We start from the raw sequence: 22,629 nt of genomic DNA on the forward strand, positions 1-22,629 counted from the left end.
TATCCTTTCTGAAGTGACCAGAACTGAACATAATATTCCAAGTGGGGTCTAACGTCTTATATGGCTGCAACATTACTTCACAGGTCTTGAAACTGATCCCTGAGTTTATGAAGACCAACACAATATACACCTTCTTAACAACACGAGGAACCTCTACAATAGCTTTGAGTGTCCTATCGACACAGACCCTGCGTTCTTTCAGTTCTTCCACACTGCTCAAAGTCCTCCCATTAACATTGCATTCTGCATTCAAATTTGACCTTCCAAATTGAACTCCATCTGCCACTTCTCACCCCAACTCTCCATCTTATCAATGTCCCTCTGTAACCTCTGGCAACCTTCCGGACTATTCACAACACCACCAACCTTCATGTCATTTCAAATTTACTAACTCACTCCTCCATCCAGGTCATTTATAAAAATCACAAAATGGAAGGATCCCAGAACAGATCCCTGCAGAACACCAGTTGATCACCGAGCTCCATTCAGAATACAAACCATCTATAACCACCCTCTGGCAAGCCAATTCGGTATCCACAAAACAAGGCTTTCATGGATTCCATACCTCCTTAACCTCTGAATGAACCTTGCATGGAAAACTTTATCAAATGCCTTACTGTAATCCATATAATCTATGTGCTCCACTCCACAGCAACATGGTTTGTTCAAAAACTGTTTTAGCTGAATTCATTTTCAGAAAAAGATCTAATTTCTTCAAGGCTACCCAAAGTAGGGCACACCATTTTCTGATACAAAATATTTAGTTTTCACTATGTTCTATTTAACACATATGGCTGCTTAACATCACATTCACTCATTAACATTATTTGAAAGGATTCTGTTGAGTTCAACGTGTTTTTTTTTGTTTTAAGCAATCACAAATGAAAACAAATCAGTGGTCCAATAAGACTTTTATTGTATAGTGTCATCCATGTATTTTGCTTTAACAGCATGGCCTTGAAAATGTAGACATCATGAACAGACTACGGCATTTGACAGTATTTTGATTTCCACACACCCCCCCCCCCTTTACCCCCCCAAAAATTGCCCCAAAAACCATGCTGGATCTTGTATGCGAAGATGATACTCTGGAGCCACCGTTTTAGGCACTGTAGTGGAGGCTTTCATCTGTAAGATGGCAACCGGAGGAAAGCATTCAAGCTACAGTATTGCACACAAATTAAAAGTTGTAATGTTTACTAAGGAGCACAGTAAAAGGGCAGAAGCTCAAGTTTTTACAGCAAAAATGGTACATGCATGGAGAAGGCAAGAAAAATGGCTCGAGGCTGCTAAAAAGGGTAAACGTAACCTTCGTTGTCCACGCTGGCCATAACTTAAGGAGCTAAAAAAAAAAACTGGATGATAAATGAGAGAATCAGGGAAATATGTTTCTACCAAGATGATAATGCATGAACCCCCGAGATTAGAAGAACAAAAGCACAAGTATTTTACTGGAAGAGTAACTATTATACATACAAAAAAAGTTTCCCCAATTGTACTCTATATACTGAAACTATATGTAAGCTCTGACAATGAATGGATATGTATGGGGGGGGGGGTGGGGGTGGGGGTGGGGAAGAATCTGTTTCATTTTTGTGTTGTGTTTGTAAGAAAAAATTTAATATATTATATATTTAAAATGTTACCATGTATATTTTTGGGAAAAAAAATCAAATAAAATATTTAAAAAGTATGGAATTAGTAATGGCCTTGATTGTATTAAGAATGATGCATTATTTGACAGGGATACCAGCAGGAGTGATGCAGAGTTTTTGGGCTTTGATACCAATAATGCTGAATGTTCAGGCAGTGAAAATGATTAGAGTCTTTGTAACAGAACATTGATGTTTTATTGTGTTTTATTTATGATAATTACTAGTTTTAAAGTTCTCTTGTTAATTATTGCAGTATTATTATTAAAAGAAGTTTATGTTCTGTCCAAATTTTAACCTGCAAATGCACTAAAATAAATGTTTCCTAAAATTTCTTGCCACTATGACCTTGTATACTAATAGACCCTATAGCCGTCAAATACGGTATATCCCAAATCAGATATTTTCGTGGAGTGACATGAACCAGGATAAATTGGTAAACAAGACCAAAAAATTAAAAATATACAATAAGGAATATTTGAATTTACAGGTATGACCTTATCATTCTCAATTTTAGTCACACCAGGGCCACGGGAGGAGGATAAGCGGGTCACAGTTAGGAGGAGCAAGGGGAAGAGTAAGGTGCTAGAGAGGACCCCTTTGGCTGTAACCCTCAATAATAGGTACTCCTCCTTGAGTACTGTTGGGGGGGGGGGGACGTGGGGAGAGAAACAGCCTAGCTGGGGAAAGCAACAGTGGCTGGGCCTCTGGCACAGGGTTGGCCCCTGTGGTTCAGAAGGGTAAGGAAAGGAAGTAGTCATAGGGGACTCAATAGTTAGAGGAGGACAGATAGGGGATTCTGTGGATGCAATAAGGAAAACCGGATGGTAATTTGCCTCCCTGGTGACAGGGTCTGGGATGCTGCTGTTCGTGTCCAAGATATTCAAAAGTGGGAGGGAGATATGCCAGAGGCAGTGGTACATGTGGGTACCAATGGCATAGGGAAGAATAGAGAAGAGGTCCTGAAAAATTAGTACAGGGAGTTAAGTAGGGAGTTGAAAAGAAGGTTTGCGAAGGGAGTAATCTTGGGATTACTACCTGTGCCACGCAACAGTGAGAGCAGGAATAGAAAGAAGTGGAGGATAAATGCATGGCTGAAAGGGTGGAGCAAGGGAAAGGGATTCAAGTTTCTGGATCACTTTTGGGGACCATTTTTGGGGTAGGTGTGACCTGTGCAGGATACATTTGAATCCCGGGGGACCAGGATCCTGGTGGGACATTTGCTAAGGCTACTCATAAGATTTAAACTAAAATGGTTGGGGGGAGAGAACCAAACAAAAGAGAACAGCAAGGAGGTTAGATTGCAAGCAGAGAAAGCTTGTAGGCAGTGTTTGAGGGTGGATAGGCAGATGATAGAGAAGGAAGATGCTCTGTAGGAAGATGGAGGGGAGCTGATAGAAAAAGAACAGAGTTGTTTGTAAAGATAGGGGCAGAGAGTAAGAAGTGGAAAAATCTCTGAAATGCATATATTTTAATGCTAGGGATATTGTAAGGAAGGTGGATGAGCTGAGAGTGTGGGTAGACACTTGGCAGTATGACATGGTAGTGATCAGTGAAACATGGTTGCAGGAGGGATGTGATTGGCAGCTAAATATTCCTGGATTTTGTTGCTTTAGATGTGAGCGGCAAGCGGGGTGGTGCTGCATTGCTTGTCATAGAAAATATTACACCAATGCTTAGGCAGGATAGATTAGAGGGCTAATCCAGGGAGACCATTTGGGTGGAACTGAAGAATGGGAAAGGGGTAGTCACACTTATAGGGGTGTATTATAGACCACCTAATGGGGAATGAGAACTAGAGGAGCAAATTTGTAGGGAGATAGCAGATATTTGTCATAAGCCCTGGGTTGTGATTGTGGGGGATTTTAATTTTCCAAATATAGATTGGAAAACCCATTCTGTGAAAGGGCTGGATGGATTGAAGTTTGTAAAATGTGTGCAGGATAGTTTTTTTTTTTAAAAAAACAGCAATACGTAGAGATACCGAATAGAGAAGGGGCAGTGTTGGATCTACAGTTGGGGAATGAGATAGGTCAGGTGATGGAGGTATGTGTTGGGGAACACTTTGGGTCCAGTGATCATAATTTCAATGTAATTATGGAAAGGTATAGGTCAGGGCCTAGGGTTGAGGTTTAGATTTGAGATGAGAAAGGATTTTCGAGGAGTGAATTAGAATGATTTTTTTTAATGGGCATTATGTAGTAGAAAAATGAAGGTCTTTTAAAGGTGAGATTTTGAGGGTACAAAATCCTTATGTTCCTGTTAGGTTAAAAGGCAGGGTCAAAGGTTTGAGTCATTGTTTTCCAGGGATATTGGATGGTTCATAAAAAGAGGGAGACCTACAATAAATATAAGAAACAAAGAGATATTTGGAGAATACATTAAATGTAAAAAAAAATCTTAAGAAAGAAATTAGAAAAGCTAAAAGAAGGTACAAGGTGGCTAGAGCAAACGGGGTGAAAATAAATCCAGAAGGTTTCTACAAATATATTAATAGCAAAAGGAGAATGAGGGATAAAATTGGTCCCCGAGAATATCAGAGAGGACTAGTTGTCCAAAAGAGATGGGAGGGATCTTAAACAATTTCTTTTCTTTGGTATTCACTAAGGAGAAGGATATTGAATTGTGTGGGGTAAAGGATGCAAAGAGAGTAATTATGGAAACTATAGTGATTAAGAAAGAGGAGGTACTGGAGCTTTTGAAGCATATTAAGGTGGATGCCTCCAGGTCCCGACGGGATTTTCCCCAGGACCTTGAGAGAGGTTAGTGAGGAAATAGCAACGGCTCTGACAGTGATTTTTTCAAATGTCATTAGATGTGGGTATAGTGCCGGAGGATTGGCGTATTGCACATGTGGCTCTCTTGTTTAAAAAGGGTTAGAGAAGCAAGCCTAGCAATTATCACCCTATAAGTTTGACGTTTGTGGTAGGTTAATTAATGGAAAGCATTCTTAGAGATAGTAAATAAAAGTATCTGGAGAGACAGGGTCTGATCAGGAACACTCAACACATATTTGTGTGTGGGTCATGTTTGACCAATCTTGTTAATTTTTTGAAGAGTTTACTAGGAATGTTGATGAGGGTAGAGCAATGGATGTTGTCTACATGGACTTCAGTAAGGCCTTTGATAAGGTTCAGCATGGAAGGTTAGTTAGGAAGGTTCAGTTGATAGGTATTAACTTAGAGATAGTCAAATGGATTCAACAGTAGCTGGAAGGGAGATGCCAGAGAGTCATAGTGGATAACTGTTTGTCAGGCTGGAGGTCAGTGACAAATGTTATGCCTTATGGATCTGTATTGGGTCCATTGCTGTTTGTCATATACATTAATGATCTGGATCATGGGGTGGTAAATTGGAATAATAAGTATGCAGATGATACTAAAATAGGTGGAATTGTGGATAATGAAGGTTTTCAAAGATTGCAGAAGGATTTGGACTGCTTAGAAGAGTGGGCTGAAAGATGCCTCCAGGTCCCGACGGGATTTTGCCCAGGACCTTAATGCTGATAAGTGTGAAGTGCTTCATTTTGGAAGGAATAATCAAAACAAGACATACATAGTAAAGGGGAGGGCATTGAATAATTCAGTGGAGCAGAAATATCTAGGAATAAGAATGCATCGTTCCCTGAATGTAGAAGGGTGGTGAAGAAGCCTTTTAGTATGCTGGCTTTTATAAATCAATGCATAGAATACAGGAGTTGGGAAGTGATGTTGAGACTGTTCACGGCATTGGTGAGGCCAGATCAAGAGTACTGTATGCAGTTCTGGTCACTGAATTATAGGAAGGATATCAAAAAGGTAGAGAGAGTGTAGAGAAGATTTACAAAAATGTTACCTGGGTTTCAGCATCTAGATTACAAGGAAAGATTGAGCAAATTAAGTCTTTTTTTTTTTGGAGTGTAGAAGATTGAGAGGGGATTTGATAGAGGTATTTAAGATTATGAGAAGAATAGACAGAGTTGATGTGCATAGGTGTTTTCCATTGAGAGTAGGAGAGATTGAAACAAGAGGTCATGAGTTAAGAGGCAAAAGTTTAGAAATAATATGCAGGGGATCTTCTTCACTCAGAGTGGTGGCTGTGTGGAATTAGCTTCTGGGAGAAGTAGTGGCGGCAGGGTCAATTTTGTCATTTAAGTAAAAATTGGATAGGTATATGGATGGGAGGGGAATAGAGGATTATGGGCAGGGTACAGGTGGGGCGAGAGGGAAGTATTTAGTTCAGTGCGGACTGGAAGAGCCAAAATGGCCTGTTTCCATGCTGTAATTGTTATATGGTTATCATTTATGAGGTAGATCTCACTGGCAATAGGATTTTTTTTTTTAAAAATACACAAAAAGTGTGTAATCACCTGCTCAAGTTTTTTAAAAAAAAAGTTAATTTATCTTTTATGCTGAAAACAAAAAAATGCGGATCGCACTGTGCTTTTATGCAGGGGTGAACCGTGAGCTGGCTTCCGAAGCTGATGGAGGCCGGGGAGAAGTGCAGCGGCACCATCCGCCACTGTGCTGTCAAATATATGCACCCGGAAAGGAAAGCAGCCTATACTGAAAATGGCGACTGAAGAGCAGGTACGAGCACTAGTGGAGATCTGTGCAAGTAGTCCAAGGACTCTGAGCAATGTAATCGCCTCTTTTGATCATATGGGTTCTTTAAAATTTGCACTCTTGGGCTGTGGGCTGATGGTGTCATCGCGATGTCATCAGCCCTGCCCTTTGAAGCTGAATTTTACAGAGGAGGTGGAGCGACTTCACTCCACTTCTGAGTCTACCCCCCACCCAGGCAGATGGAAGATGGAGCAAGTCACTTTCCACCCCCCCCCTCACTATAAAGGGTCTAATGTCTGCATTTATCCTAATTACTAAGGCTATCGTTCCCTTAAGTTTGCAATTTACTAGAAAAATCTTGAGAAAAAGTTGATGAATTCAACTTCGTTATCCTTTAAAAAGGCAAGAAATTGTCAAAATGTTCTCACAAAAAAAGGATCAAAAATTAAAACCAATTAAATTAAGCCCTTCATGAAATTAATCTCTTTCAGCCCACTCCAATAAAGAAGTAGAACTGATTCCATGGACAGACCATTCAAATGCAGTTCATAAAATTAACCATTACTTAAAAATAATATTTTGGTTCCTCTTGTCAGATATTTCAAGCTTGATAAAGAATGGAAAAACTTTTACATTCTCTTCAATTGCATCCTAATACTTTGTTATGAATGCAGACTATCTTTTGCATAACAAAATGTAATTTAAAACAACTCTCTCGTGATATAGGAAAGTGACAGTCCTAACTTATCTAGCTGTACAATAAACCTACCTACTACCTTACACCAATGTAAAGTGCAGAGAAAAAGCCCAAGAGAAGAACTGTTAGCTACAAGTGGTTTCAGAAAAAAAAACACCGTGACATCATTCTAAGAGGTTAGGCCAATAAAGTGATGAGATAAAGTGGAATGGTAAGTCAACAGCAAAAAAAAATCAATTCAGCTTAAAAGAATGATTAATTATGTGCAGGAAATAATCTTAGAAAGAGCCAAACAACAATGAATTCTGAGGTACCAAATGCTAAATGATTTATTAACTTTGGAATGTTCAACTGAAATTACTTATGGATAATAATAATTGTGACTTTTCAGTAGTAGGCTGAGTAGTTAACTTTTCCCAAGTTGATCAGGACAGTTTTATTTTGACCATGCTCCAATTTCTTTCCTCAGTTGTAATTATAGACTGGCATTTTATATAAGGGGTACTGAATATGAAATACCTTCACTGATAATTGCAAGTGTTATAATACAACCAAGAATTTATCTGTAGTTGGCAAAATCAAAGTAACTTCCATGGTCTTGAAAAACTCCCGACATTTCTGAAAATCGCAAATACTGTATTTTTATGCAGTAGGCAGCATTCAACTACAGTACAACTCCGATTATCCAAAATTGAATTCTCCGAAATCCTCAGTTTATGCTCATTTATCCAAAATATTTTTTAAAATATAAAAGTGACTGGGGACCCTCAGGCTCCTAGCAGCTGCACAGCAGGACCCTCAGTGGGGAGGTCTCAGTGATTGGCAGTAGCCAGCATTTTTTGGTGAGAATGAAACTTTATTTTAATGCTTAATAAGCTTTACTTTGTTGTTTGATGTTATATAAATACCGTTACAAGTGATTTGCTGTTGCTACTGAGCTGGGTTTTTCTTTTAAAAAGACTGGTTCTCCAAAATAAAAGGTTTACCCAAAATGGGTCCAGTCCCAACCAGGTCCATTCTGTACTTACTGCAGTAATTTAATTTCAGCAATCACTTCTGCGCAAGTAAACTATGAACATACACCTGGTTATAGAGATGTGACATCAATATCGAAGGAATAATGACTGTAGCTTCAACATTCCATACAAGGAAATAAATAGCATATTTTATTTCTGGTACAATGTTTCATTGGAGCATAGGATTATGACAATAAAAAATAAAGTGCAATCAAGTCCATCTTCAAATGATACTAAAATGCTTCACACTTCAACCATCTTTCTGTACGAACAGTCCATCAAAGCTCCTCGTCATGAGTAAGTGGACAAAGTTTGAGCATACCATCGCAAGATACTGAAATGATAGACCATTCACATCTACCTCCCTACTCTACAAGTCCACAAATTTATCTCAAATCTCTGTATTACTTTTTGTACTCGTCCCACATATCCTCATTCCCTGAACATCCAAAAATCTACTGACCTCTGCCTTTAACAAACCGAGCAATTGAACTTCCACAAACCTCCTGGCTTGGGAATTCCAAATAATCACTACCACCAGCTGAAGGAAAGTCTTCTCACTTCAGTCCTGAATGAGCAACCAGACCACGAATCTTGGTTCTAAACACACCAAACAGGAAATATAGCATCCCTGTATCTATTCCAACACAAAGAATTTGCATGTTTTTAATGACATCATATTTTTAATTTAATTTAATCTATTCTTCTAAACACTGGTGAATAGTTTAAACTACTTAAACTCTCCATAGAACAACCCTCCATCATGAGAATCAAATTCAGTGTCCACAGCAGGATATTAATAATGATGGAGGAAACCAGGGCAGTCTTACTACTTGCTGTTTCTACTTGAAAATTAAAAATAATTCAGGTATCAAGAGAAAAAAAATACACTTAAAAATTTCTCTGGATTTCAAATTTTGGATGAAATCTCCTGAGTCAATGGCTCAACTTCAAGAACAAATGCAATGCCACAAACAGTTCACTCGCAGTTAAATCTGAGTATAACTGCAACATAATTAGGGTTGGATGAAGTCTTCATTCAAAACTTTGGCAACTTATTGCATTAACCAGAGTTTTAAACTATTAATGGTACTAACTGAATTCCTTTGGAAGTTATTTGGAAGCAATTTCCTTTAGAATGGAGAGCTTATTGCTTGACTATGCCACTGCAGGAAAATGGTCTAAAGGAATTAAACCAATTGCCTGTCTAGAAGCCATTCTGCCCATAACTATCAGCTGCGAATTGTGTTAGTTTCCAGCATAATTTTACTTAATAGCAACAACAAGCATCTTGACTGAAATTATATAATGTTGCAAATATACAAGATTTCAGATTTATTGTCAGAGTACATACATGACATCACATACAACTCTGAGATTCTTTTTCCTGCGGGCACGGCAGAATTACCACAAACTGGTAGTGGAAAAAAATTGTACATGTAAATAAAAAGAACTGTAAACAGATAACAAATGTAATCCTGCAATATATTTATGAGTATATTCCTTAAATTACTGGAGACATACAAGAAAAAAAAGTCATAGCAATATTTGCTTGAACATTTTAAATGTCGCCATGTGCTCTAAATAAGTGGGTTAAAACTGCTCATTTCAGATGGGTACAAAAAAGTTTGAAATCAATGATCCTTGGTTCCAACATTCTCGCAATTGAGCCTGAAACAGTTGCAACAATCTCCCAACAGAACAATCCTTTGTTTGTTAATGGTGATTCCAACACTCTCCCAATATAACAGTGCTGGTTCGCCCCCAAAAATTGTACTTTCATTTAAAATTAAAAGCCATGAACAAAACGTCATTACCTAAAAGTACACAAAAATGAGTAGAGTTGAAGCTTAAGATTGACTGAAAATACCACTATCAAGTGTTCTGATTTGGAATCCTTGTAAAAAGAACACATTTCCTCTCTTTTCACCATTTTGTTCAAGTGTTACATAAAATATTAACAAATCAAATGTAATAATTTTAAAAATGTTGAGACCTACATTACATGGCGAAGAAAAAAACCCACTAATTATCAACCCCCTCCCTTCAGAGGCTACTGGCTAAACATTAGCAGTCAACACATTTCCAAACTAAATAAAACTACTATCTGAATTGTTCTGCTGCATTTTAATTTTTTTTATTAATTATGACTTAATCCAATTCTTAACCTGCTTCAATTTCGTTTTCTGTCAACTTCCCACTTCCTCAGCTAGGTGGGTTTTTTTTCTGTTTAACGGAGAATTGATGCTTAAAACGGGAGAAAAGTCTCATCCACACAAGCTCGAAATGCATCTCTCTCTCTCCGAGTTAAACCCCTATTCTTCAGGGTGAAAACCAGACGAATCGTGCAGTTGCACCGCTTACTGATCAGCCCTGGGCTCCGGCACCTTTTGCATTTACCTGAGGAAGTGACCGGGGTGCTGGGATTTGAGGACAAGCCCGATCCCCCGGTGCCCAGCGCACACGAGCTGTTCGGGGGGGCATTCTCGCGCTTGATGAGCAGTTCGGCGGCTCCGGGCAGAGGAATGGGTCGGCTGATGCCCAGTTCTTCTTCTTGAGCCTGCTGTCTCCTGAGGGCCACCTGCAAGTGAAGACAGGCACTTCAGCTCCGGTGAATGCGCGTCTGAATAAGGATTTTTAAAATGATCAAAAAAATGCAGTCGCCCCTTCTTATCGAGTTCCGTTTGTTTGGCTCTAGAACTAATTAAAACAAAACCCACTATGTTTCGCTATGGTCAAAATAATTTCGGTCCCACAAATATTTGACCCGATGGAAGCTGCCGGAAACTAATGAAGAATTTCATCACTCTATCGCTCCAATTTAATATCTGAATAATGATAATTTGGCGAACTGCTGCTAAAATAGAAAGGGGGCCGTACAGTTTATTCCGTTTTTCATTCACCTGAAACAAGTTCACGCCGTCCAGTCCCATTCACAAAAGGTGCATTTCAAGCTCACGCTGTGTTTGAAGGTAATGTCCTGGAATGGCACGTTTTCTCTCTCTCTCTCCAGAATGTTACAAAGATAAGCACCTTTCATAAATAATATTTAATTCAAAAAGTGGAAGCGTTAGGATTTCTATGAAACGCCAATGTTCATGGTACACAACTAATGTGAGTCCGAATCTACTAGAATTGTGCAATTACATTTAAGAATTTAAATTTAAAACAGTCGCCTGAACTATTTATTTGGCAATTCCCCCCAAAATCACTCAAAGTGCAAACTTTAGGTATTGTATCAAGGCGGGAATGATATTGCAAGGAGCTTTCACAAATCAAGTTAAATTTGAAGCCCGGATTCTTTTGGATGCATGGGAATTGATTCTTCCTGAAGGATGCCACAGATTGGTATTTGACGACCGACGTGGTCAGGATGCTACTGCCTTCGATCTCGGGGTGCTCACCCACCGAATGGAAAAGGGCGCACGTCCCCGCCGAGCCACACGCCAGCGTTGCCCTCACCTGCGCTGCCATGACTCGCTGTCGCTCGGCGATCAAGTTGCACTTCTTGCATTGGCACTCCCGCCACATGCAGAACCTCTTGTGCCCCTTCAGCGCCGACACGTAGCCGTGGTTCCTGCACCGAGCGCACTTGGGCAGGCGAGGCGACTTCTTCGATGCCGACTGCACCGCGCCCGCGTTGAGAGCTTTGGAGAAACCGCCGTTGACATTGCTGCTGCTGCTGCTGCTGAGAAAGGAGTCGCCGTCGCCGGCCGCAGCCGACGATGAAGTCTTGGACCCAGCTCCGTTTGGCATCTTCCCGGCCCGATTTCGTCGCTTCTTACGGTGACTTGTAATGACTGAGCGGTCCCTTGGAGGCTCAGGCCACGTTGCTCGCAGCCGCTCTCGTGCGTCGAGCAGAAAATTGGCGGCTTTTTTTTTCCTCGCAGCCTTCTGCGTCAGCGAGATCGAGGTCACGTGCCCTGGCCGCCTCGCCGTCCTATTGGCTCCCCGCCTTTTCGGGCTCCCGCGCTCTGCGTTTGCGAAGTCTCACCTCGCAAGGGCAAGGGACAGGATGAAGGCTGCTTTCAGCGAACGTTGGGCGCCTACCGTTGGATGGATCGGATTATAGATAAGGTACATACGGATGTGGAAGAGTCTCGTAGAGTGACCCTGCATGGAAGACCTTCACGCCCAAGTTAGCAGGCAGGTCAGGTCCCTATCAATGCTAAATGAAGACGTTTGAGTGGTTGAAAGGACAACAGACCACTGGGGTGTTCATTATAGGATTCTGCATAACCTCAACACATTAGCCAGGATTATAAAGTTTACGTGAATATCACACAAAATGCGCACATACTTTCAATTTCAAAATTATATTTAATAATGTGCCTCAATACATCCAGGGCCACTATCAATGAATTTTTAAAAAATCCTTAATATCCGTTCAACTCATCTCAAGATTATATCATTTTGTGCTGTGACCACCCTGTCAGTTTTGATCACAATTAAAAAAAAAACTGCTTAACCCCTCTGAATCCACAACTGTGCTGTACCACTTGTATAATTTAACTGGGTCAGAGTTTTAAAAAAAATATTTAGACATACATTGTAAGTTGTCTTAATAGTTTGAATATTGTAAGGGCTTGACATTTCCTGGACTGGACAGAGCAAAAAAAAATCATCCCAGTGAGTGGGGAGAGGGTGGAAAAAGAGGTGGATAGGGGAAGGAGTGGAATTGTGACAACACCCATCAAACTAAAGCCCCCTTTCCACTGGCACCCTGTCCCAGGAATTAACTGGGAATTTATTGGGACAGGGTCCAGTGAAAAAGGAACACTGAATGCCAGCATCAAATAACATCATTTCACACTGTGGATTAACTGCCTCTACCCCTACCTTATCCCCAGCGTGCAGATAAAACCACTGGAAAAGGGACAGCAGAAAGTCATCCATTTCCAGTTGAAGGTAGAACACTCTGATTGATCCCTGGAGATGAGTGTGTTCAGTGGAAAAGTAATCAGTGTCCCAGTTCAGGGTGGCCCGGTGGAAACGGCACAAAGGGCTTCCTATCCCGGGACACTGCGCAGCCAATTAACTTTGATGCCAGTGGAAAAGGGGCTTATGAGTTATACATTCAAGTCCTACTTCCCAGGTTTGATCACACACACAAAAATCTGGAATTCTGGGAGACTGCAGTCTTCTGAATATGATATTAAACCAAACCAAACACTCTTCTGCTCTCTCTAGTGAATGAAAAAAGATTGATGCCTTCTGGTAACAGCATTGATTATTTGGTCATTGGTAATACTGGGAGATTTTAGTCACCGTATTTCCTGCAATGGCATCTCTATTTCACAAAGACTTTGTTGCCTGGAGATGCTGTGGAGCATTTTGAAAGATGCTGAATAATTCTTTCAGGGCTCTGCCTTTCTCATATTGACAATGATCAAAATATTTTCAGGGAAATTCTTGGAAGTTCTCTGCTTTTTTCATAAATTGCATCAGAACAGTGTATTTGGGAAGGGTTCAAAATAAATCTGTCAAATATATTTGGAGCATATGTCCCAAAAATTCCAGGTTTAATTGGTGGATTTTATTAAATACAAATGGCAGTGTGGTCACTGAGTCGCAGTGCAAAATGAAGCATCGTAGTCAAGTTGAGTTCAAATGGAAAACAACAGTTTTCTGTTGGACCCGTGCACTTTTAAAACCCTTGGCTCCCAGCCACCCCCGTGCCAAGCATAGCCGAAGGTGACATCATAGCACTTCCCGAACCAGTTCGATTTTCTGGCAGGTGAGCCACCATGTTTCCCCCCCCCCCCCCCACCCACCCAAGAGCCGGCTTTCAGAGGCACTAATGCTGGTTTCTAGTTAACAAATACCATATTACACATCTCAAGAAAAAATAATTAAATCCTGCCAACCGAGAATTTAACCCAGTTGGTTAAGAACTTAATTTGGCCAAGATTAGCCCATTTTAGGAAGTAATTTGTTTGTGTTTTATTTTTATCTTTAGAAATATTTTCAGTCACATTTTTCTTAAGACATACAGCATGGTAACAGGCCATTTCGGCCCATGAGTCCATGCTGACCAAATTAACCTACACCTCCATTAAGTTTTGAATGGTGGGAGGAAACCCAAGCCCTCAGGGAGAGCCTATGTAGACACAGGGAGAACAAATAAACTCCTTACAGACAGTGCAGGATTTGAACCCTGGTCTTGGTCGCTGGGGCTGTAAAGTCATTGTGCTAACCGCTACACCAACCATACTGCCTGTTTGTAATGATTATTCAATTATTGACCTCATTGTAAATATTATTATTCTTTTGGTGGTTTATAAATCATGATTTACTAATCTGATACACTGCTATAACAAAATAATAAATCATTTTCTCTTAATCAAGAGCAATTTGCAACCAATTTACCAATTCAAATTATGTTTTTCAAGTGATATACATTTGTTCCATGTTAAATGTAATCATTTGCATGCTGAAAGCTTGTGTTAAGGTTGGTAGAAGATGAACACACATAAAAGCAATATCTGGTCAGCTAATTTTAATTTTTTTTTTACCTGTTTGAATAGAATGATGTACGATGCATCTGGATTAGTGTGCAGTGGGCTAATAATTACACATTTCAGGTTTTGGTCACACCAGACTCAGGATGCTTTTAGATTCAAATGTAGAGTAAATGCACCCTTAGCAGATAACATTGAAGTGGGCAAACCATTCATATATTAAGGTAAAAATCTGATATATATAACAGGCAACTATTGAGTGCAAGTCACCTTGAAAGGGGAAAATTTATATAAATATCATAATATGAGTTTGAATTTCATGTTAGAAGAACCTTAGAATGCATCAAAACTAGTTTAGTTTTTTTTTCAAAAAGCTGAAGATGCCAGTTCAGAAGGAGAGAAATAGTGAAATGAAGGAATTCCCTAGTTTCAGACTCAAAACCTCTGATAGAAAACAAAGCAGTCCAACATCCAATCTGTGGTTTGATGGTCATCTGTGCTACTCATCAGCCTTGCTCAATATTACAATTTATCTGCTGGGATGTGTCCAAGTTTTATAACTGATTGTTACTGGTACTGCATGTGCCAACACTTTGCTACATAATAGTTGCAGGTCCATGTAATATTTGGTACTTTTCTTCATCTTCTTATCCCCTGATTCCTATTATGAAGAGAACCCCCTTCTCTGTGCCCCACCCCCTCCTTCCAGGCCATTGGGAGGGAACTGATTCAGGGACCACAGAAGTGATTTTTAGGACAAGAAAGACAGTTATATCCCTCCATTCCTGTATTTAGCGTACAATTAAAATAGGCATGCTCTCACCTTTTGGGGGTTGTTTCCCTAAAGTCCTACTGCATTTGATTTTATTTGTCCCCAATATGTCTCAAGCTTTCTTCAGACTGCACTCAGTGCAGGAGATCAAAGAAAATGATGCCAGGTACATCTTAAGACAGCTCAGCCTGCCTTTTCACTAATAACCATTTCTGTAGACCATCTGAATCTAGTTGAGAATGAAAGGGTGGGGGGGGGGTGGGGGGTGGGGGGGGGGGGTTGGGGGAAACTAAATCTGCAGGTTCGAGTTTAGCAACAAGGAACTTTGTCATTGGATGCAAATTCTATCCTAGGAAAAGCATTGCATTGCTGTAGCAATTATGGAGATTAAAACTCAATATTAAGGGCTCTAGTAGGAGCTGGAAACATACACAGCATCTTCATTACTGATCTGTTTGGGAGAAAGCCCAAAGGTAGTAACATATTTCTGAAGGTCTGTCAGCTTCCTCTATTCAGTCCAAAACCATCTTGATTCCAAGCACTGCAGGGCCATGTAAACGTGTACTGTAACTCCATTTCAACAATATTTGCATTCACCAGAGATGCAAAAACTGTGCTTTCATTCTGTGCTACTGTGACTGAAGACTCCTTGGCAGAAACCCTGGAGTTGTCAAATGCCAGCACAAATACAAAAAACAACTAGTGGGCTCATTAACACATCCAAATAGAACCTGCAGGTTATATATAGATACACACAAATACTTCTTGAAAGCACTTGAATAAAAATCCATTATTTGCACAGAATTTAACATTTATAAAGTTCACCAGGCTTTGGTGCTTGAAAGGTAAATGGTTACTGCTCAGGAAGGACCTTGTCGGTTTTCAGAGAGAGATTTGTTGTATGCTGGACACCCACAACTGATTCAGTTTTAATCAGCCACTTCAGTGCCTTGCCGAAGAAACTTGCCCCCTCAGGGTTCTCTAGATGATAACCTTTTTTTTTCAGGTCACCACAGAGTTCCTTTTTTGTTTGTATTATTTCAAGTGAAACATTAGACAGCCAGTCCTATCTTCTTGCATGAACCACAATGGCTTTGACCAGGCTGAACTAAGCACTCACAACCCATCTTCCAAATGGGGTTTTCCACAAGCTTGCCAGCTTGTCCTGTTCCACTCCCAGGTATTGCTGCTGACTGTGGGACAGCAAAACTGAATTCCACCTCGCTCCTGCTCCGCCTCGCTCCCGCTCGCCCTCCCGCTCCCGCTCGCCCTCCCGCTCCCGCTCGCCCTCCCGCTCCCGCTCGCCCTCCCGCTCCCGCTCGCCCTCCCGCTCCCGCTCCCGCTCGCCCTCCCGCTCCCGCTCGCCCTCCCGCTCCCGCTCGCCCTCCCGCTCCCGCTCGCCCTCCCGCTCCCGCTCGCCCTCCCGCTCCCGCTCGCCCTCCCGCCCCCGCTCGCCCTCCCGCCCCCGCTCGCCCTCCCGCCCCCGCTCGCCCTCCCGCCCCCGCTCGCCCTCCCGCCCCCGCTCGCCCTCCCGCCCCCGCTCGCCCTCCCGCCCCCGCTCGCCCTCCCGCCCCCGCTCGCCCTCCCGCCCCCCGCTCGCCCTCCCGCCCCCGCTCGCCCTCCCGCCCCCGCTCGCCCTCCCGCTCCCGCTCGCCCTCCCGCTCCCGCTCGCCCTCCCGCTCCCGCTCGCCCTCCCGCTCCCGCTCGCCCTCCCGCTCCCGCTCGCCCTCCCGCTCCCGCTCGCCCTCCCGCTCCCCCGCTCGCTCCCTCTCTCCGTCTCTCTCTCTCTCTCTGTCTCTCTCTCTCTGTCTCTCTCTCTCTGTCTCTCTCTCTCTGTCTCTCTCTCTCTGTCTCTCTCTCTCTGTCTCTCTCTCTCTGTCTCTCTCTCTCTCTGTCTCTCTCTCTCTCTGTCTCTCTCTCTCTCTCACACACACACACACACACGCAGAGAAAAACCCTGTTTGACTCTCCCTCTGCTTGCAAAACCACATGACCCTACTAGAACAGCAAGTTCCACTGCAGACAGTCTGCAGTTCTGACAAGCTCTTTCATCTGCTGCCTTTTTGTAAACAACAATCCATTAGTGAAGTCTCTTGGGCACTCTCAAAGCTTTTGCAAAGGCTCTGGGGCCCAAATGTCTAGCATGAGCAGAGCTCCAGTATTTTAAATAAGATTTGTTTTAAAGTGTTTGTATGTGACCTACACTAGAAACCCTGCCCCAATTTATCTGCCAAAAACTTATCTACATACAAAACAAACACATTATCTGTCACAGCCTTTTTACCATTTCACTCACCTGTGTGAACATGACCAACATAGCATGGAGGGGGGGGGGGGGGGGGGGGTCCATTTCAACCCAGTTCTTACCTGCCAATGTAGATAGCATCAGCTCCAATAACGCACTGAACTCTTTTTTTCTTTGATCACTATGAACACTTTAATCTGACCTGACTTTAAACATGGGTCGTTGACACACCAATTTACTGGGATCTCAGTGTGAAAACAGCTGTGATTCCAAGTGATGGAAAGGAATAACTATTCAGTTTACAGACATTTGAGCAATTACTTGGTAATTGTCTTGGTAGCAATTACTGTTAAGGCAAAAAGATTTTAATTCCAGTAAATCAATATTTTACTTTAAGCAATAAGATAAGGTAGAAGCTACTTACTGGGTACTCAGTACCAGGATGAGTTTATACGCTGCACTTTCTACCTTGGGATCAATCTAAACAGCTTTGAGTGTAATTGAAGTATTTGGAGGAATCTTGAGTTAATGGAATTGAGCCAAATGGAATAAAATTGAGTCCTGTTGGTTATATCAGTCATTCAGATCGGAGGGTGATTAGAAATGAAACTGGAATAGTTCAAGGTCAGAAAGAACTATACAGAGTAAATGAAGAGCTGTTTGGAAGAGTATAAAACCAGAGGACTATAGATATGAGGAATTTTGCATCTAAAGAAAACATATAATTTTTTAAAATGCAGTTAAAAGACATAGAACATTACAGTGCAGTACAGGTCCTTTGGTCCATGATGCTTTGCTAACCCATATTAACCTATCAACAATCTAAACCTTCCCTACCTCACAACCATAACCCTCTATTTTTTCTTGCATCCATGTGCTAGCGTCTTTTATGTCCCTATTGTATTAGCCTCCAACAACATCCATGGTAATGCATTCCAGGGACCTGCTACTCAGTATAAATAATTCACTCCTGACGTCCCATTTAAACTTTCCTCCCCTTATATAGTAGTCCTCTGGTATTTTCTGTTGTCGCACTGGGAAAAAGGCATTGGCTGTCTGTCCTATATATTGCCTCTCATCATCTTATACACTATTAAGTCACCTCTCATCCTTCTTTGTTCCAGAGAGAAAAAAAAATCCTTAACTCTGTTAACCTTCCCTCATAAGTCTCACTCTCCAATCCAAGCAACATCAAGGTAAATCTCCACTGCACTCTCTAAAGCTTCCACATCCTTCCTCTCACGAGGTGACCAGAACTGAGCACAATATTCCAAGTGTGGTCTAACAAGAGCTTTACAGAGCTTGCGACTCTTTAACTCAATCTCCCTTCTATTGAAGGCCAACATTCTGTAAGCCTTCTTAACTACTCTATCAACCTATGCTGCAACCTTGTGAGATCTATGGACTTGATGTAGATCTGTTCTTCCACACTATTAAGAATCCTGCCATTAACCATATACTCTGCCTTCAATTTCAACCTTCCAAAATGCATCACTTCAAACTTTTCTGGTTTGAACTCCATCTGTTAATTTGCTGCCAAACTTTGCAACCTATCTATATCCTATTGTAACCTACAGCAACCTTCTACACTATCCACAACACCTCCAACCTTTGAATCATCTGCAGACTTACTGATGCATCTTTCTAATTCTTTGTTCAGGTTTTTATAAAAATCACAATGAGCAGGGGTCCCAGATAGATCCAAGCAGAACTCCACTTGTCACTGACCTCTAGGCAGAAATATGTTCCATTGCTTACTACCCTCTGCTTTCTGCAGGCAAGCCAATTCTAAATCCACACAACCAAGATTCCATGGATCTTATGCCTCATGACTGAAATGGTTTACCATGGGGGACCTTGGATCCAATGCCTTACTAATTACTAAAATCCATATACATCATATCTACTGAACTACCTTCATCTATTTCATTTGTTGCTTCCTCAAAATACTGAATTGGGCTCGTGAGGCATGGCCTTCACTTCACAAAGCTATGCTGGCTATTCATGAGCAGACTATGCTTCTCTAAATGCTCATAAATTCCTGTCCCTAAGAATCCTCTCCATATGTTTGCATGCCACTGACGTCAGGCTCACTGGTCTATAATTCCTAGGATTCTCCCTATTATTTTATTTTAAACAAGGGGTCGACATTTGCCATTCTCCAATCCTCAGTACCCCTTCTATAGCAGGGAGAACACAAAGATCATTGCCAATGCTCCAGCAATCTCTTCCATTGCTTCCTGTATAATCTGGGTATATCTTATCTGGTCCTGGAGACTTATCAATCCTAAGGTTTCTAAGAAGGTTCCACACATCCTCAACATGCTCCAGCACATAAACTTGTTCTATACTGACCTCACATTGTCCAAGGTCCTTCTGTCTAGTGAACAATGAAACAAAATATTCGTTTAGGACTCCCCAACCTCCACCTCCAAGCACACATTGGCTCCTTTATATTTAAGCGGTCCTACCTTCATTCTAGTCATCCTTCTGTTTTTTATATATGCACAGAAAGCCTTTAGGTTTTCCTTATTCCCACCTGCCAAGGCCTTCTTGTGCTCCCTTCTAGCTCTCCTAAATCCTTTCTTATGCTCCTTCCTGGATTCCATATAATTCTCATGAGCCCTTCCTGTTTTTTGCTTCATAAACCTTATGCATGCTTCCTTCTTCCTCTCACCTGGCTGTCTCATCTCTTTTTTCAACCAAGTTTCTCTTATGCTACAATCTTTTCCCTGTCTCAGTGGAACAAACCTATCTTGAACCCCACACAAGTGATCCTTCGACATCACATTACTTTTGTGTTTTTCCCCCGAGAACATCTGTTCCCAATTTACTCTTCCCAGTTCCTTCCTAATCCCATTGTAATCAGCCCCACCCCAATTAAACACTTTACCATATCCTTGTCCAGAGCTATGCTAAAGGTCAGGGCCTAAGAGGATAGTGGAAGTTGATTCAATAATGGCTCTCTCAAATGTCCTGCAAGATCTTTCCTGCAACCGGCATCATGAAGAAGGCCTCTACTTCCTCAGGAGTTTGCGGAGGAGCTAGTGGAGTTGTTCAAGTGAACCGGTACGGACTTGAAGGGCCTGTTTCCGTGCTCTAAACAGCTATATGGTTATGATGAGAAAAGTGCTTGCTCGTCCAGAAAAAACAGCACAAAATCGACTGGTTGAAATATGTACTTTCACATTGGTATAATTTTAAGGATGTGTTGCATTACAGGGTCATATTTTGGATTAGGTTAACTGAAATGCTGACTTCTCCTTCAAGTGAACACAAAATATTCCATGCTTTATTCAAAGAAGTCATTCTCCTGGTGCCTTTGTAAGCATTATTCCTTCAACCAACACCAGTCATTATGTTATGGCTGTTTGTATGATTTTGCTGCTGGCAAACAAAATAGCAAGACAGCCAGTGTGAGGATGTGTTCATACTTCAGAGGTATAAAGGTAATACAGAAATGGAAGCTCTTACTACTAAAAATAAGCATAATGATTCAAAAGGATATGATATTTAACATGCAAGCAAGATTTAATCAAAAGGTGACACAGAAAGAAGAAATGACAGCAAATCATGCCAATATATTTAAATACTTGAAACATTCCTAAACACTTGAAGTGATAGTCATACAACAACCAAAATCACTCAGCACTCATGGAATTGAATAACAGTAAAAAAAAATATCATGTTCCCTAAATGATTGAGAACAGTGAAGGGTTTTAATACTCAAAGATTTAGAGAACATCATAAAGGTGCATTGTTGCAAAAAAAGACTTGGCTGAAGGGCAAGGTCGAACTGATCTGGCCATATCCCTCTCGTTATCGAACAGATGGCTGGGTTTTGTACTCACTCCATTGCTGAATTACACTCTTGGCCTTACATTGGGGTTGCTTCTGTTCATTTTTACCTTCTCTTGAATGATTATTTCTCCCACAAATAACCCTTGCTTCTAGATGTGGCCACTTATCCTCGAATCTTGACATTGCAGTGTTTGAAGGGAGACTACCTTATCTGAAACGAATTGTGAAGCATGATAATGTTTTTTCCCCCAAAAATATACTTTATTATTGACAAACCATTCAAGACTTTTTTACATTCATAATGTCAGTCATAAGTATACATTCTCATAAATGTACATTATTACATTGTCCTTTCCATACACCATTACCAGCACTGTGGCACCTTGTCACTTGTACACATTGTCATTAGGCATACCCCATTAGCACCCCTGTGGCACCTTGTCATTTCTGCCACCTCTATTGGTTGAGGAGCTTCTGATTAGTCTTATCCCCTTAATGGGAGGATTCTAGGCTGTGGTCCTCCCCCACAGTGCCCTCATGTTGGCTGCACCAAGCTTCAGTGTGTCCCTCAGCCTAGAATGCGCCAGTCAGAAGTATTCCTGGACTGACATCTCAGTATGCTGAAAAACCAACAAGTTTCCGGCAGACCAAAGCGTGTCTTTCACCGTTGATGGTCTTCCAGCAGTTCTAGATGTTGGACTCTGAGTGTGTCCCAGGAACAGCCCATAGATCAGTGACTCCTCTGTCACGCTGCTGCTGAGGTTGAACCGTGACAAAGCCCCCGCTTCCTTCTCCACACACTCTTTGCAAATCTGCATTCAGCAGAGGTGCAGGACAGTCTTGACTCCACCGCAGCCATCCCAAGGAGAGACTGCGTGGAGAGTGTTGTTCTAGTTGTTCAAGAAGAATCAAACTGTGGGGGCTCCTCTCACCGCCAGCCAGGCCAAGTCCTGGTGCTTGTTTGTGAGCCCTGGTGATGAGGCATTCTGCCAGAAAACTTGGACAGTCTGCTCAGTAACCAACCCCACCAGATCCATCATGTCCTCGTCTCTCAGTTTCTGCAGGACATTCTGTGCTGACCACTGCATGATGAACTTGTGGTCAAAGGTGTTGTTCTGGAAAAACTTTTCTATGAAGGATAGGTGATGAGGCAAAGTCCAGCTGACTAGAACATTACGCACTACTGGGGCCAGGCCCAACCTTTGCAACATCTGGGACAAGTAGAACCTCAGCACATAGTGGCACTTGGTGCCCTCATACTTTGATTCCTTGCCCAACCTGATGCAACCACATATGAAGTGGTCATCAGGATGAGGGTCATGTTGGGCACGTCCTTGCCCCCATTGTCTTGTGACTTGTACATGGCGCCCCTTTGGACCCAATCTATTTTGGACCCACATATGAATAGAAAAACTGCTCAGGTAACCACGAGGGCAGAGTG

At 41.7% G+C, this 22,629-nt stretch overlaps 1 protein-coding gene and 1 long non-coding RNA gene across 9 annotated transcripts in view; one reads left to right on the forward strand and one right to left on the reverse strand.

The window, feature by feature from the left end:
- dmrt1 (doublesex and mab-3 related transcription factor 1) overlaps positions 1 to 11,954 on the reverse strand; it is a 147,102-nt gene extending 135,148 nt beyond the window's left edge. For 2 of the 7 annotated variants that reach the window (XM_069927794.1, XM_069927802.1), the window contains exons 1-2: positions 11,372 to 11,948; positions 10,310 to 10,490 (exon numbers count right to left, since the gene is read on the reverse strand). In XM_069927794.1, the coding sequence (XP_069783895.1) occupies positions 10,310 to 10,490; positions 11,372 to 11,665 (475 nt within the window). In that variant the 5' untranslated portion in view covers positions 11,666 to 11,948. Of the gene's footprint in view, positions 1 to 10,309; positions 10,491 to 11,371 lie in introns of all 7 variants that reach the window. The other 5 variants (XM_069927747.1, XM_069927764.1, XM_069927784.1 and 2 more) reach the window with 5 other exon arrangements.
- The window catches only part of LOC138758632 (uncharacterized), a 69,670-nt gene continuing 58,240 nt past the window's right edge, over positions 11,200 to 22,629 (forward strand). The window contains exon 1 of one of the 2 annotated variants that reach the window (XR_011354362.1): positions 11,200 to 12,059. This is a non-coding gene — a long non-coding RNA (uncharacterized lncRNA). The remainder of the gene's footprint in view (positions 12,060 to 22,629) is intronic. The other variant, XR_011354361.1, reaches the window with a different exon arrangement.

This window comes from Narcine bancroftii, chromosome 1, assembly GCF_036971445.1.
Source record: "Narcine bancroftii isolate sNarBan1 chromosome 1, sNarBan1.hap1, whole genome shotgun sequence".
NCBI classification, from domain to species: Eukaryota; Metazoa; Chordata; class Chondrichthyes; order Torpediniformes; family Narcinidae; genus Narcine; species Narcine bancroftii.